This window comes from Podarcis filfolensis, assembly GCF_964270895.1.
Source record: "Podarcis filfolensis genome assembly, chromosome: 16".
Taxonomy (NCBI): domain Eukaryota; kingdom Metazoa; phylum Chordata; class Lepidosauria; order Squamata; family Lacertidae; genus Podarcis; species Podarcis filfolensis.
Genome location: NC_139620.1, coordinates 37,691,619 through 37,708,072, shown reverse-complemented (window position 1 = coordinate 37,708,072; position 16,454 = coordinate 37,691,619). Strand labels below are relative to the sequence as shown.

At 42.6% G+C, this 16,454-nt stretch overlaps 1 protein-coding gene across 3 annotated transcripts; it reads left to right on the top strand.

Moving 5' to 3' along the window:
* Positions 1-2,119: 2,119 nt before the first annotated feature.
* TCTN2 (tectonic family member 2) lies at positions 2,120-15,102 on the top strand. Of its 3 annotated transcripts, none has more exons than XM_083590121.1 (18): positions 2,120-2,231; positions 3,315-3,419; positions 3,618-3,691; positions 4,131-4,335; positions 4,820-4,920; positions 5,624-5,820; positions 7,319-7,442; positions 7,995-8,127; positions 9,071-9,136; positions 9,239-9,343; positions 10,275-10,352; positions 10,647-10,727; positions 11,414-11,525; positions 12,055-12,158; positions 12,808-12,964; positions 13,525-13,650; positions 14,344-14,432; positions 14,846-15,102. In XM_083590121.1, exons 2-18 carry the CDS (start codon positions 3,338-3,340, stop codon positions 14,959-14,961), a joined length of 1,950 nt encoding a protein of 649 aa, XP_083446247.1. In that variant the 5' UTR covers positions 2,120-2,231; positions 3,315-3,337; the 3' UTR covers positions 14,962-15,102. The 3 variants fall into 3 exon arrangements, with proteins under 3 accessions (XP_083446247.1, XP_083446246.1, XP_083446245.1); XM_083590120.1 differs by having other exon boundaries at positions 2,125-2,512; XM_083590119.1 differs by lacking the exon at positions 2,120-2,231 and adding an exon at positions 2,787-2,960.
* Positions 15,103-16,454: the final 1,352 nt, after the last annotated feature.

Sequence of the window (16,454 nt, the reverse complement as noted above, 5' to 3'; positions counted from 1 at the left end):
TAAAAAGAGGTCTTAAAACTGCCTCTTTTAGGCCTGCTGGAATTGTGCCTTGTTGTAAGGAGGCACTGACCGCTCGCCTTCACCCACTCAGCCAGTCCCCTGCTGGCCATTTCGATGAGCCAGGAAGGACAAGGACCTAGCACACATGTGGTAGCTCTCACATTGTCAAGGATCCTCTTCACATCCTTGGGGTGCGCAAATTGAAAAGTATCCATTAACAATGGACAAGCAAAGGCCAAAGTTACATCCACCAGACTTGTATCAATTATAGTGTCCAAGTCAGAATGGATCTGAACAATTTTGTCAGGGAAGTGCTGAACAAATAGTTCACAGCGGGCCATTGAGTGGTCTAAACTTTCCTCACACGGGTCAGAGTGTAAAAGACCCCTGACCACTTGAAACAGCTCTGTTGGACAGCTCCTCACTGATACAAATGAGGCAGAGAAAAAAGATTTATTTGCTCCCTACACTGCCACAGAGTAGGGCTTCAAAGAGGCTCTGTCCTGTGCTTGGTCAGACTCATTTCATCACAGAGAACCAGGGGACACTCAGAAGTGATCCTGTCCACTGCCCGGGTCATTTCTCTGTTCCAGAAGTCCACCAGGGCTTTGATGGTCGCTTGCCAAGATGACAGAAAACTCTTCAAGCGCCACCAGGAATCCATTCGGATCCATCAGTCTCCTGGGGCAGACCATCTTAATTGGTTGGCCCACCCTTGCAGAGGCTCTGAGTTCGAAGGAGTCTAATACCTGGCAACCCAGGTATATAGCTAGAATGCACCCCTCAGATTGTGGGAATATTTAGGAGCGATAATAGCAAGTACTTCTTACTGCAGCGCATGGTAAAACTACGGAATTTGCTCGCACGAGGCAGTGATGGCCACCAACCTAGATGGCTTTAAATGAAGACTAGGCAAATTTAAGGAGGCTATTAGGGGAGAGTGTTCTTGTGCTCAGATCTTGCTTGCTGGTTTCCCACAGGCATCTGGCTGGCCATTGTGAGAACAGGATGCTGGACCTGGGGGCTGGATCCGGCCCAATCGCCTTCTAAATCCGGCCTACAGACAGTCCGGGAATCAGCGTGTTTTTACATGAGTAGAATGCGTCCTTTTATTTAAAATGCATCTCTGGGTTATTTGTGGGGCATAGGAATTCGTTCATATTTTTTCCCCCAAAATATAGTCCGCCCCCCCACAAGGTCTGAGGGATAGTGGACCGGCCCCCTGCTGAAAAAGTTTGCTGACCCCTGGCCAAGAAGATGCCGGTGTGGTTAATTGGAAGAGCCAGCCTTCCTTCTCCTTCGCCTCAGAGGAGGACGGGGACCTTCCTAGAACTTGTGGTCTCTCTCCAGCTGCTGTTGGTCTCTCTTGCCTTCCATGCTACCAATTCCAATAGATGCCACCCACCACTTAAGCACCTTAGGCTGCTGGCGGCCACACGGGGGCTCTGAAGTGGGAACCGTGGCACAACCTCCAAGCCGTGAACTATAGTTTTTTGAGGGGCTCTGATTTCACAGAGCTACAGTTCCCAACACTCTAGCTAGAGCTCCCAAGATACTCTGACTGTTCAAGTGGTGCAGGAGGCACTTTGACAGCATGGCGTGGGCGGTGCTTTGCCGCTACAACTCTGATAGGAGTTGCTTTAAGAACAGGCACAGCAGCAGGCCAAGAAGCAAGCCAACTCTGAGAGCCCAGAGGGCAAATTGCATTTAACTTAACCTCCCCCATCCGTTGTTAAAAGGCAAAGGGACCCCTGACCATTAGGTCCAGTCATGGCCGACTCTGGGGTTGTGGCGCTCATCTCGCTTTATTGGCCGAGGGAGCTGGCGTACAGCTTCCGGGTCATGTGGCCAGCATGACTAAGCTGCTTCTGGCGAACCAGAGCAGCGCATGGCAACGCCGTTTACCTTCCCGCCAGAGCGGTACCTATTTATCTACTTGCACTTTGACGTGCTTTCGAACTGCTAGGTTGGCAGGAGCAGGGACCGAGCAACGGGAGCTCACCCCGTCATGGGGATTCGAACCGCCGATCTTCTGATCGGCAAGTCCTAGGCTCAGTGGTTTAACCCACAGCGCCACCCGCGTCCCTCCACCCGTTGTTAGGCAGGCCTTAATATTGGAACATACCATTCACGCAGAGGGGTGGAGGAGAGGAGACTTGACACTAGGGACTTCAGACTGCACTCTTTGCTGCTTTATTGCCTTCCCCCACCTCAAGCCTGTGTTAATCAATGTACGTAGTGAAACACTCTGGGCCTGAGTTTTTTGAGGGGTCTTCTCCCGCTTCAGAGCCGGGCAACGTGAGGTGGTTCCTCCCAGCCGTTTCCACAGCAACCGAGGGACCCGTTCGCAAAATGGCGCCTGCGGAGGCCTCGGCTCGGCTGCTTCTTGTCCGGGGCGGCGGCGGCGGCGGCGGCTCGCTTTAGCGGCGGCTTCGCCTCGCCATGCTCGTCCGGCGGCTCCTTTGGGGGCTGCTGGCTTTTTTCGGGGCTGGAGCCCAGGATGGGAATCCGGGTGGGTAGGAAAGGGCAACGTGCTCTTCGGCGCTTCTCCTGTGCATTTGTTCGCTTGGTTGTAAGTTGCCCTGAGCAGGATGAAGCAGCTAAGAAATTCTAGCAGTAGCATATGCGTGACAGGCAGAAATCTTGCAGGTGCAGGCGGTACCTGGGTAAAAAGCCTCACCTGTTTTGTTTCTGCCTGCCACGCAGCTGTGGAAGCACAGGAGCCCGCTCACAAGGCGCGTGGGTTGGGGAGCAAACAAATGACACCCAAAGCCTTAGGAAACAAGGCACTTGAGGTGGTCATTTTTCTTTTGTCACCCTGCAAAACTCTTTATTAACTGCTTCCCCTCCCTCTGCCCAGCCTCCTAGTATGTCAGACCTTGTGCAGTGCAAGTCAGGCAACGCTTCATTTCCTTGTGCTCCACAGTTCAAAGGGATCCCACAGGGCATCAAAACAAAAGGTGCCTCAGTTCTGTTACGTATTTCTGTAAACTAGCCCAAGAAAATTTCTTAGACTTACTCACAAAGTTGCTTTCTACTTAGAGGGGTCTGAAATGAAATCCCTAAAAGGGGAGAAATTGTCTCTAGATAATAACAAAAAATATCGTGTCGCTTGGAAGACTTAACAAATTTATTATGGATAAGCCTTTTGTACACTGCAGTCTCCTTCAGCTGATGCATGGGGTTATAGTTATATGCTGGAATGGGTGCAGGGATTATAAAAAGTGAGGTCAGAGGGATTGAAATGCACAAAAGTACAGGCAGTGATAACATTTTTTTATTCCACAAGTGCTAATGTTGATTTATATTTGTAGGTTTTCAGCCTCCCTTTATCTACATGTCTGGGCCTGTAGTCACTGCTTCTTTGGTGAGCAGTCCGTCAGATGTTTTCACTATTGCTGTGGCAGACAATGAAACAGGTAAGATTCCTTTGACGCTGCTTTTTTTCAAATTGGATGTGTTTAAATACCATAGAAATTGTGGGACCATTTTGCTGTCTCAAAGATCACTTGGGACTGAGTACATGAACTTTCCTACTTCTACCATCTCTCACAGTGATTAAGTGAGAGAGAAGAGTAAATCTGAAAGTATTCATATTGCTCTTTGCTCTCTTCCAGGAATGTTGCCGCTTGCAGATTGTACTGGAAGAAACAAAACTGGTGACTGGAGTTTGAATGTAACGTATCAAGGGGTTAGTAGAAAAATCCCATAAGCCATCCTTCCATTGTGGTTCAGTATTTTAACTGTATACTTCTTAAGTACTCCATTGACTCTAATTTTGTGCATTTTTGAACTATGGGATTAGCCTGTTACTGCCTGCCATAAAGGACTCCTGCCTCTCACATAAGCGAATATTTATTTTATTTGTTTGTTACACTTGCATGCTCTCCACCAATTATGTCTTCTGAGTGGTTTGCGATTTTTTTTAAAATTACAATATACAATAAAAAAATTAAAACAATAAAGAACTATAAGCAATACAAATTGCACAATCAATTTAAAACCAACAAGGTGATAAGAAATTGATGCAAAAAAATTAAAACCATCAAAAATACATGCCTGTCACAAAGGCTTGTTAAAATGAGAACTGTACAGTTAATTTTAGTCTGCCATCAAACTGTGTGTTTCAGAATGTTTCCAGAGTGATGGTATCTTTGACCAGGAGTCTGCAGCTGTGTACTTCCAATCTGACCAATTGCTGCACAGAAGCCCTCTGCTTGGTTGAAGCTTTGCAAGTCTCGGCTTGTCGAGACTCGGTGGTGGTGGCCCATCTGTTGATCCAAGCTGAAATATATGCTAATACGTCCTCAGGAAATGTGACAGGAAAAGGAGAAGGTATTTCAGTCGCTGTTGCTTTATGTTATATTTTAGAGTTTTCTTTTCTGCTTCTCTGTGATACTCTGTGTGTATTTTCACTGAGGCTTCAGCCTTTTGATACAGCAGTCCCATTAGACTTCAAAAGTCCTATATAAGTATATGGAGAAGAAGCAACTTTGCCTACAAAATGGAAGAACTCTCCACCCTGCACCATATTTGCCCCCCCCCCCCTCTCTCTCTGTGTGTATCTATCTAAAAGTTCAGGGAGAGGCAGGCTGGGGAAACCCAGTCAGGTGGGCAGGGTACAAATAATCAAATAATTAAAAGTATTATTAAGATTCAAATGCGGTTGATTTCCCAGCAGAACCAGTGGAGTGGCCCTGCTCCCCATCTTTTTTCCACTGCAGTCAGATGGACTGGCTGCCACTAGATAACAGCTGTGGGGTGGGGGGGAGCGCCTTAAGTTTCAGAGCTGAAGTTATTTTTCTCCTCTTTTAAATAGATAGTACAACAGTGATCCCCAATCAAGTGTTTCAGCCACTGGGATCTTGTCCTTGCAATCTCAGTGCAGGAGCCTGCGATATCCGTTGCTGCTGTGATTTGGTACTATTTCTACATTTAATTTTGAAAACTTTCTTCATTGTAAGCATTCTTAGGGAAAATCTACAAAAATGCCTGCAATATTATTTGCAAGAGAACTTTGTGCTGTTCTTTATATTTAACACTATGACACAATAAGCCAACAATGGTTGTAACTTCTGGTCTTCAGAAGTTGAACTAATTTAATAAGAAGGAAAAAATATGAAAAAATGTGGCTGATGGCTCCCAGGGTTGATAAGCAGCAGGGGTGACCTCTGCAGTGTCTGCCCTGCTTACCTTTTCTTTCTTAAAAAGTGCATGTAAGATAAGTTCATGCAGGCCTCTTTGTCCATCTAGCCCAGTATTTTCTGCTCTGACTGGAGTGGATCTTCCGGGTTTTAGGCCCACTTGCTACCTGTGATCCGTTTAACTCAGGTGTGGAGAACCTTTGGACCTCTGGATGTTGCTGAGCTATGACTCCCATCATCCCTGCCATTCAACATTCTTGGTGAGGCTGATGGGAGCTGTAGTTCAGTGTGTAGTTCCCCACACCTGTTTTAACTGGATGTGCCAGGGATTGATGAATCTGGGACTTTCTGCATGCAGGGCACGTGCTCTGCCACTGAGCTACAGTCACTCCCCAAAGCTTGTGCTTTATTGTACCACGTCTCTTTCGTTTGGCAAAAAGTAGAACCCTTTTTCCCCCTTTTCCTTTTCCTTTTTCTAGGAATGCACCTCAGAGATGAAGCAACTCTTCAATGGGTCATGTTTTAAAGGAATATTTGGTGGGGATGTCAGTCCACCTTTTGACCAACTGTGCTCTGTCCAGACGGGGAACAACGCCCCTGACTGGTTTCCCTTCCTATGTGTTCAGTCTTCCATTAACAACACACCTTTCCGGGGTTATTTCTATCATGGGGCTGTGTAAGTATGGAGACTTATTTGGGATATGTGTGCATTCCTGTGAGATAGTCCCTAACTAAGTGTATGCAAGTGACCCAGTTTCTCTCCACCTCTCATGCTTGCACAGTTTTGTTAATTTTCTCTTTTCGGTATGTTTCCGGCAGTGGAATTACCTCTTCACCACCAATTCCATCATCCAAGAATATTTTTAAAAGAAACAATGAGCACTTTATGAACCTTTCATTCTTATAAAACTTTTTTAAGTTTATTAAGACATTTATATATCACCTTTCATTGTAAAATAAGTAAGGCACTTTATAGAATAAAATCAATGCAATAAAACAGTAAGTTACTAAAAGCACAGATATCACAGATACCCAGAATTTCCAATAGAGCCACTACTGAAAGGCAGTGCTTAGGGAATGCCATCGCAAATAGCTATGTTTCAAACAACCAGCATTACTGTAGGTGCCTGCCATATCAAATATATTTGCTGCCATTCAGGGCAGCCTTTGCCGATCTGGTGCTTTTCAGGTGTTTTGGTCTACAGCACCTAACAGTTGCAACCAGCACAGCTGTGCTGGCTGAGGCTAATGGGAATCATAGTCCAAAACGTTTGGAGGGTCCCAGGTTGACAAAGGCTGGTACAGAGCTCTTCCTCCCTGTCCTGGTTTTTGCTCAGGTCCCCACCAATGAAGCTTCAGAAATGCTGTAGGACAGAGTAGGGAATCTGCGGCTCTTTGGTTGTTTTTTGGGCAGAAACTCATTATCCTGAGCACTGACCATGCAAGCTGGGGCTGATGTGAGTCGGTCCAAGAACACCTGGAGAGCTCCAGGTTCTCCATCCCAGCTGTTCCCTTTCTCGGCCCCATGCTTTATTCTTAATTTTCTCGCACAGGCTGTACATTCTCTTGTTTCCTGTTGCCACAGACACGATAATAAAACATATTTGGGAGGAGGGAGAGAACCAGCTGCAGAGATCTTCAAGCTATTACCCACTGCTCCCTCTTAGTTCATGTGCTGAGCAGATCTTGCTACCACTACAAACATCAGAAGAGCCTGGCTGTTGGATCGGACCAAAGGCTTGGCAGCTAGTCCAGCATCCTGCCTCCAATGGCAGCCAAGCAGAGTATGGAGGAAGCAGTCCTCTTCCGTTCTTCTTCCCCTCAAGCTGATACTGAGTGGCATTCTGCTGTTTTACGTGAATGTTACTTTTGATCTATCAGTGGCCGCTAGTCTGACTGGCTACTCGGCCATCTGAGCTAGAGGCTATCATAACATCGTGTGGCAATGTGTTTGATGACTGAAGTACAGTATGTACTTCTGAAGGAATACTTCTTTTTATCAGCCCTGAATCTTCTGATCAGTTTCATTGAGGGATCCTGAGTTTGAGAATTATAAGAGAGAAAGAAAAGCTAATCTCTCTGTCCTCTTTCTCCACTCACCAAGCATAATGCTGTGATTCTGTAGAAACTGAAGGCTTTAATAGTATACAAATGTGGGTTGCTTTTTTTTGCAGTTCTTCACCCCGAGTTTCTTCATTTAAAGTACCATTACAAACCATCCCAGGAAAACTTTCCAGTGGTTACAGACAAGGAGATCCAGTTATGACTGTTCAGAATGGGTATTTTACAGTTCCTCAGGTAATGACAGCCTGTTTGAGTGAGTGACACCCCCCCCCCCCGCACCTTGGCTCTTTTTGTGTTTGCTTAGGGCAGTTTGAGGGACCTCTGGCTCATGGGATAAATGGCACCCACCAAGCTCCGAAATCAGGCTTTTGGGAGTCTCCCTCGGTCACGCCCCTCCTTCCAGAACACCTGCTGCCCCCTGCTGTGTATCCCCTTCATGTGCTTTTGCCTGGCTGGAATTTATCTTTGAACTCTTGCTTGCCTGGATGAAGAAACAAGGGATGTAGAGGCTGTCTTTTGTGTGGCTGGACTACAGTATGACCTACTGTACAAAGATCAGAGCCAAACCCATTGCTGCTCCTGCTTTTGCTTCTAGCCCTGCTCAGTTTTGCCTCTGACTGCACCCACCACTGGAATGCAGCCCCCACCCCAAAATTGTCCACTGAGGAAGTGGCCCTCAAGATGAAAAAAAGTTCTCTACTGCTGGCTTTGAGCTTGTTTAGGAGAGAAAACAAATTTCACAAAAACAAATCTGATGTTCAGCTCTTTTCTTCCTATGTGATGCAGCAATTCATAGCTGGGCAATGTGCAAGAAATGCCCCTGTTGCCTTCCTTCAGAATTTTGAAGCCGAATGTCTCAGCGCTTGTGATGGAGTGGGGAGCACACCACCTAACATAGCAATAAACAGCGGTACTGGAGGTACGTTGGGATCAGAAATAATAAGTTGCTCTTTGCTCCATCAGAATGAGGTTGATTGAAGTGTTCTTTTCTAATAGCTGTGACCATTGTTTTCAGGCATGGCTGCCAGGCTTAAACTGTTCTTTATCTTCAAGAGTAAAATGAAGTAAAATGATGCAAGGTATAATTTGACCTGGCTCTTCTCCCAAATCGTACTATGAGCTTGCAAACACTGATCCACCAACAATATATACATACATGTAGGTCGAACTCAAGGTAGTGTGCCTAGAGGTCCTAGATAATTTCCTGTCTGGGTACTGACCACAACCTGAAGACCTGCTTAGCTTCAACAAGATTGCTGCATCCTCTGCTTTCAGACCATGCCCTGACAACAAGGGGCACTACCGGGACTGATAGTGTCAAGTCATCGGTTGAAAAGAAGAAAGAACTGCAAGTACCTCCTCCCCAACCAACTGGTTGCTAGGTTCAGGAATCCTGCTATTCAAGCTGCATCCATCATCATTTTTATGCTGACTGGCCTGTTCAGTTCAATTTTCTTTTTTAGATGAGCCAGTCATATTTTGCATTGTTTTGCATTATTTTATGTAGTGCAGTATCCTTGATATTTTACGAGTGGGAGATATATGAATACGTCTATAAATAAATCATAATCTTTCCCCCTGTGCAAGTTATGCTCTAGAACAGTGTTTCCCAACCTTGGGCCTCCAGCTGTTTTTGGACTACAACTCCCATCAACCTTAGCTAGCAAGACCAGTGGTCAGGGATGATGGGAATTGTAGTCCGAAAACAGCTGGAGGCCCAAGGTTGGGAAACACTGCTCTAGAAAACCATCTGTATGTCTTATTCTGCATCTGGGATCCCCCTTGCTGCAATTACAATCTGCTTTGTTGCAGGTTGTTTTTCAGACTTGTTGCACTCAATAATCTGTTTGTTTTCTTGCCAGACAGCATCAAGCCACAGGTGACCCATGAGAGGAAAGACACTGATGTAGGTAGCTGCACTGGCAGAGGTAAGTCTGCGTTCAACTCTCTCTCTAAATCACCAGATCGCTAGAGCTTTCTTTAAATTACAATGAAATTTGGATTTCATACAAATTGTTTTTTGTGTTCAGAATGCAGAAATGTGACCTTTGGAGAAGATTATACAATCATATGGGAAGGCAAGAGAATAATAGAAATAAAAGTCACCGTCGTTTCTGGAGCAGTATGTCCGGAAGGTACCATCATATTTCTTTTTTGCATTCCTTGCTCAGTTTCTCTCCCACTCCCAATCCTTGTTGTTTATGTGGCATAATCTTGAAACATTATTGGAGTGTGACATGAAAGAGAATTTTCAGCTCGGTGGCTGGTAAGAGGGGGCCAGCAAATCCTGACCCCCATGGCATACTGTTTTTAAACCCAAGGAGAACTAGTGATATTGAATGCGGTTCAAATAGAGTGAGGAGGGGAGCAACGTTTCTTTTTGCTGCCTCTGTTCAAGTACTTGGGTTGCCTCAAGCCCACCACCCTTTCTGAACGTGCCAAATACTTGCTGTATCCAGGTCTGCGTAACTTCTCCCACTTGCTTCAGAGGCAGGAGAATGGAAATGGCTTCGTGCTCGGTCTGTTTCAGTAGGTGGAGCCTCCATCAACTCCAGTCATGCATGCTGTGAGGCAAAAGACCTCTCAGGAGGGTTTTCACAGACCTCTAGCTCTGTGCAACAAAAGAAGTTCACTGGATTTGACATTTGTTTATCTGATTTTGATGAGAAAAGATTCTGCCACATGTCTGCTATATGCCCCATTGAAAGAAAAACCAAGCAAAAAAGAGCAGGACATCCTTTGTGCTGGTTGTATCATAGCTTGAGGTTCTTCTCCTGTAGCTACAAATACTAAAGGGTTGCCCTGTAGCCATCATATATGCTGTGTATCCAGAAAAGTGCACATCTTGCCCTCTGCAGTGGTGTATAGAAATCACGAAAAGATCTATTCAGCTTTGAAATGATCTATATATAAACAGAAATATCAGTGAGTTTTAAAGGATGCAGTATTGTATTAGCTATCAAAATTTAGGTTATGATTTGTATGATAATTGCTGAATTAAAGGTTCAACAAAACGGTATTCCTCCTTTTCAGTAGCATTTGTTGTGTATCCTTTTCCTTTTTCAGAAATACTGACACAGAAATTCACAGTCAACTTTGTGAGTGTAAACACTACAAGCAGAGAAGAATTGTCTGGGAATCCAGGTGAAAAGCCTCATTGGTGGTGTTTATATGCTCGCCAGAGAAAATGCAACATATTTGTAATGATGTATGTGGGGAGTGAAAATGTCAAAACCTGATGCTTTGGGTGTTAACTCTAGGAAGACTTAAGGTTGCAATCCCAACCCCTCACCTGGGTTTAAGCATTAAATTCAATAAGATTTACTTCTGAGCAGACATGGCTAGGAATGCACTATAACACAGTTATTTGACAGTATTGCTTGTCAACAATGATTAACATCTATAAAACTTCACACAAAACCATCTCTTTCTGTATAGGATATCAAATTGGCAAACCGATTAGAGCAGCAAATCTGAATTCTTCCGATGCTGTCACCATTTTGCAACTTTGGAAGCCTGGTACTACATTTTGATATGGAGTTGTTATAGAACCGTGATACAAATGAACATTTCAGAATTAGGTTTATCACCCTAACACTAATTTCAATCTTCTATACTGTTTGGTTAAGGTAAGCTGCCCAGAGTGGCTGGGGAAACCCAGCCAGTTGGGCGGGGTATAAATAATGAAATAATAAATAAATAAATAAATAAATAAATTGTTTATTATTATTATAACAACAGTGTAAGAGTTGATATGTGTTTTGTTGATTCGAAATATACTGTAAAACTAACTATAAATATGTATTTATCTGATCTATGGCAGATACAGAGATAATTAGACACTGTTTCTACCTAAAGCCTTAGTTGGCTTTTCTGCTTTTGCTTCTGATATCATACCACTTTCCTTTGAAATGCTTCAGAAGGGAAATACTGAGATCTGCCATTTAAAAAGCTTTCCTGAAACAGCGTTATAGTCTTCGTCCTGTGTAGAACTGCTCTGTGGCAGCTCGGTCACTTCAGCTTGGATTGAATTAAAACATCTCTGTTTCTAATGGATGTAAAAAGGTGAACTCAGTAAGATCTCAACATTATTATTTTATTGTGCACCTTAGTAATTTTAGTTTAAAAATTATATTACATAAAACTGTAAGCAAGAACCTGAAAAAAATATGAGGTTTTCTCAAGCAAATACTTCTGTTACATAGATGGCAAAGGCTTGTGTGCATCGGCAGGTCTCACACCAATTTTGTTCGGATTAAATTCAATCTCTGGATGCATTTTAGAAGTTGATCTTAAGGACAACTGCAATCAGTTGAGGTGAGATGGAGTGTTTTCTTCCCTTTTTCTACTTGTGGAAAGTCTGAAGTGATGAGGGAGTTTTAATCTCACATTGAAATTCTATCTTTGGTTACATTTGAACATAACACTTAGCCATGGTTTCTTTTAACCATGGTTTGTTCAGCAAACCGTGAATTATCAAAGAGATGAGTATCCAAGCTGCAGCTTGTTTCTCTAAAGTGTGTTTTGATTTCCTGCTGGTTTTGCTTTGTGCCTTTAGTGTGCGTTGGACAACCAAACCATAGTTAAATAGGGCTGTTGTGTAGTTAAAATAAGCCATCAACAAATCATGGTTTCAAATTGAAGTTTGTTGCCAGAAAACAGACTATGGTTAGCTTGTGGGACTTGGTTTGGACGATAAAACAAACCACACTTTGGCTAAACAAAAATCCCAGGACATTAAAGGAGAGCAGTGTTTTCATCAACAAAGCTGTATTGGTTTCTGCTACCCTGAATAATTTATTTTCAAGTGTGGATAATTGTAATGTTCCAACTTCCATTATTGCAGGGAGAATGTTACCAAAAGACTTAATTCGTTGGTGCAAGCTACTCATGTTGGAAAGAGAGGGAACTCCTCTACTAGCGCTCCAGATGATTGGGTGGAAATTATTTGTGAGTACCAACATTCACTAGCATTGAGTCAATTGCTGAGTTTTCATTTAGTTAAGTCATTCCTATTAAAAAATTAATAGCATATGGCATAACCACATGTATAGACATTTTGAGATAGTAACATTTTAAACACCACAAAGCATGACTATTTTTTCCATATTGGATTCAAAGTTGTGCAGTTGAATTTTGATATTTTATAACAAATAAAATTACAGAATAATTGTTATACTGATTGGGGGGCCATCGGATGCAGTGGTGTCATGTGGTCCCAGGTTAAAGTCTGAAGACACATGAGGTCACCTCCTTGCAGAATCTAAGCAGGTCTGGGTTTGATCAGAACCTGGATGGGTAGTTGCCTAGGAACTGTGCGTGTGCTGTCTTGAAGACAGGCAGGATGTAGATGTAAGAAAATAGTATCTCCATGTATTTAAGAGTATAGGGTTGCTCTGTTTTCTGGAAAGCATGATTAATTATTCTGTCCTCTGTGTGTTTACTCAGCAGGTCATCTCATTGTGTTCAATTAGCCCTGCCCCTTAAAAAAATGAAAACAACAACATTGCCACTTTTCCCTTATAAACTTGAAAAAAAAAGATAAGCTGTTCAACACTGTTCAATAGTTTCTCAGAACAATGTTTCCCCCCTTTAACAGATTTAGATACGTTCGGTGCAGATACAAATGCAAGTTTTGGAGATTTGAAAGGGATTTGCCTTGATATTCCTACCCACTTGAATATTCAAATTATCACTGCTGATGTTGGAGCAGTAGAAGGGATTCCACAGCAGGAGATAGTTGGGGTACAGGTCAGGTATGTAAGAAAACTAGCTATGTTTGGCAGAACTGCTCTTTCTTTTCTTTCACAAATTTACAATGGTTTTATCCATTGTGTTATACTCTGCACTGGGTGAGAAGAGTCTTGGGTCAATAAAAATACATTATGCAAATTAAGTAGATTTGTATTGTACCAATCTCCATTTTCTGCTAGAAGAGGGGCAATGCTAGACACTTGAGCCCTTTGACCAGAGCACTAGGAATACTATAACTTACAGTTATTTATTCAATTCAATAAATTCACTACCTGCTCATCTAGATGAAGGCAAAGGATTGCTACCTTTTAAATGTTAGCCTAATTGATTACAATGCTCCCATCTAATGTTCAAAATCATTACAAGAAAGTAGGCATTTGAAGTTGCAGTCAGTTGAAGTGAAATGCAAGTGTAAGATTGACCTTTGTACTTTAAAGCAGATCTAACTGGTCACCTTATGTAAGGATATTGACAAAATCAAAGCTGCTATAACAGTATGTAGCCTAATATTGTAGTGTTGTTGCTTGAGGTTTTGTAATACAGATTTTCTCTTCACATTTAGTATTTCAACAGTAACCTGGCAAGTTCAGTGTCCAATTGCCTGTGAAGATAAAGCCAGCTCTCTTTCTATCTCTGCTGCAGTGCAGTTTATTAAAATACCAGCACAACCCCCTGTTCCAATGACAAGGTAACCCTCTTGGATGCTATGTTACTGTAATTCTATTAGATGTGTTAATACCTATAGTTGATCGGATTTACATCCTGTGCCCTTTTAAAATGTGGTTTTTCGGGGGCGGCGGCTATTGGGTGGTTGTTTTTATTTTTATTATTTATTTTGTGGTTTTATATCTTGATTTTATTCTGTGAACCACCCTGAGATCCCCAGGTATATAAATCATAATAGTAATAATAATAGCATCAGTTAAACATTGAATTTGGCTTAATAGAAAAAAGGGGTAGTCGTTTTGATACCTGAGTAGCTTGGCACAGTGTATGCATTGGACCGGGGTCACCAACATTTTTGGAACAGAGAGCACATTTTGAATTATGTGAAAGTGTTGTGGGCACCAGTCACAAAATAGCTGCAGTGGGCTGTGACATAACAATATGGCTGCCATGGGGGCATAGCATAACACAGAATTGGAACAAGTAAACACCATTGCTGCTCCCCCCCATGCTTACCATGGGAAGTCAGCTGTGTCCTGCTGGTTCTGATTGTGGTGATCACACAATAAGGATCTATCACACGCAAATACACTGCCCCCCTCCCCACTGTATATTAACAACAGGTAGCATTCCCCAGCATCAGGAAAAAATTACAAATCTAATAAAACAACAACATCCATCTGACTGTAAGACTTTATTTTAAACTGTTTTGCAGATTTCAGATTAACTACACAGAATATGACTGCAAGAGGAATGATGTTTGCTGGCCAGAACTTCTTTATCCCTTGACACGCTACTACACTGGTAAAAAGATAGAGGGAACCTGGTGGCTTCTTGACAAGCGTTCAGATGGGTTATTTACACAAGGGTGTTGAGCCTTGTTAATTCCCCATCATCCCTCACCTTTGGCCCCTCCGGCTGGGGCTGATGGAAACTGGAATCTAAGAAGGTTCCTTATCCCTTACAGCTTACAACTAAATAATTTGTAGGTGTTTTAGATGGGGATATATACTAATTACAGGAACTTCCTTGCTCAGTATCAGTCCGTGCTATATTTGCAGTCAGGTGAATCTCATTGTGAGAGGTTCAAATGTGACATCACATAGGGCTTTTACGGCGGTGGTTCTGCCTTTGGAATGACAGGACTCAAGACACAAATCAGCTACCATGTCATGTGTTATTACTACAGTTAATTACTGTTTCGAACTGTCTTTCAGGAGAACCGTACTCTCAGACTCTTGCCAAAGGCTTGATGCTGGTATTTTTCATACTAGTTGCAGCTGTCCTGAGTGATCCTTGGAGGAGAATCCACGGAGCATGGAATAAGAGATGAATCTTCAGTTACCCAGAATAAAGCCAGCATTTTGTTAATGCTTTTCTATACTTTTAATATGTGGCACTGGATGGAAAGAGACTTTTAAAAAAATGTATATTTTTCTAAGGGCAAAAAATAAAAAAAGTATTTGCAAAATGACAGCAGTGTTGTGATTTTGTGAAACTGAAATAAGAATCCCCACTGGACTTTGAAGTTTTCTGGGTAGCCTTGAGTCAGTTGCTGTCTCTTGGCCTAACCTACCTTACAAGGTTGTTGTGAGGAGAAAGTGGGGAGAAAGGGAACCACGTATCCCACCCTTGAGCTCTTTGTAGGTGAAACAAACAATCCATCTAATTCAGATTTAAAAGGAAGCTAATCGGATCTGTATTTTTAAAATTTGGAATCAGCCTGTGTACACCACTAAATAAAACACTGCATTTGGATCCCGAGCGCAGAGGCTGCATCCAAACTAAGTAAACTTGAAGAGGCTTGCACTCTTTTTTTTTTTTAATAATTTTTTTATTAATTTTCCAACATATATCAAAACACAACACAACTGACAATACACAAACAAACAAACATACAAACACGTATAATTTCATAACCTCTTTTTCTTAAACCTTATTTCAACGACTTCCCCATACCTCCCTTTTCTGCATCCCTGTTTTAAACTTTTCCAGCAACCCCTAATTTCAATTACTTATAATTCACTTTCTTTAATCCTTTTTCTCTTACCCAATTATTTGTCACTGCAATTCTGTTTTACATTACCCATAACATTTTAGCACTCATTAATTTTACAACAGTTCTTAAGATAAGTTTTAAATTTCTTCCAATCTTCTTCCACCGTCTCTTTTCCTTGGTCACGGATTCTGCCAGTCATCTCAGCCAGTCCCATATAGTCTATCACCTTCGTCTGCCACTCTTCCAGCGTGGGTAGTTCTTGTGTCTTCCAATACTTTGCTAAAAGAACTCTTGCTGCTGTTGTAGCATACATAAAGAACGTCCTATCTTTCCTTGACACCAATTGGCCTACCATGCCCAGGAGAAAGGCCTCTGGTTTCTTATGAAAGGTACACTTAAGTACCTTCTTGATTTCATTATAGATCATTTCCCAGAAGACCTTGATCCTTGGGCACGTCCACCAAAGGTGGTAGAAAGTACCTTCAGTTTCCTTACATTTCCAGCATTTATTATTGGGCGTATGATAGATTTTTGCAAGCTTGACTGGGGTCATGTACCACCTATAAATCATTTTCATAATGTTCTCTCTTAAGGCATTACATGCCGTAAATTTTATACCGGTAGTCCATAACTGTTCCCAGTCAGCAAACATAATGTCATGACCAATGTCTTGTGCCCAGAAGAGGCTTGCACTCTCACTGTATTTTATTGCTTTTCCAGTGCAGTCTACATTATCCAAATATTACAGCTTGGGAGTTGGGTTGTGGCTTTGTGAACTTTGCCTTGCATGCAGAACATGTTTCGCTTCCTGTTGAGTGTGTTCCATT

Bases quoted from the DNA above. Each gene is read 5' to 3' on its own strand.
- TCTN2 (XM_083590119.1), top strand. From the start codon at position 2,870: ATGTCAGACCTTGTGCAGTGCAAGTCAGGCAACGCTTCATTTCCTTGT. The intron at 7,443-7,994 runs GTAATGACAGCC...TATGTGATGCAG, and splicing joins GGTATTTTACAGTTCCTCAG to CAATTCATAGCTGGGCAATG. The intron at 12,965-13,524 runs GTATGTAAGAAA...CTTCACATTTAG, and splicing joins ATAGTTGGGGTACAGGTCAG to TATTTCAACAGTAACCTGGC.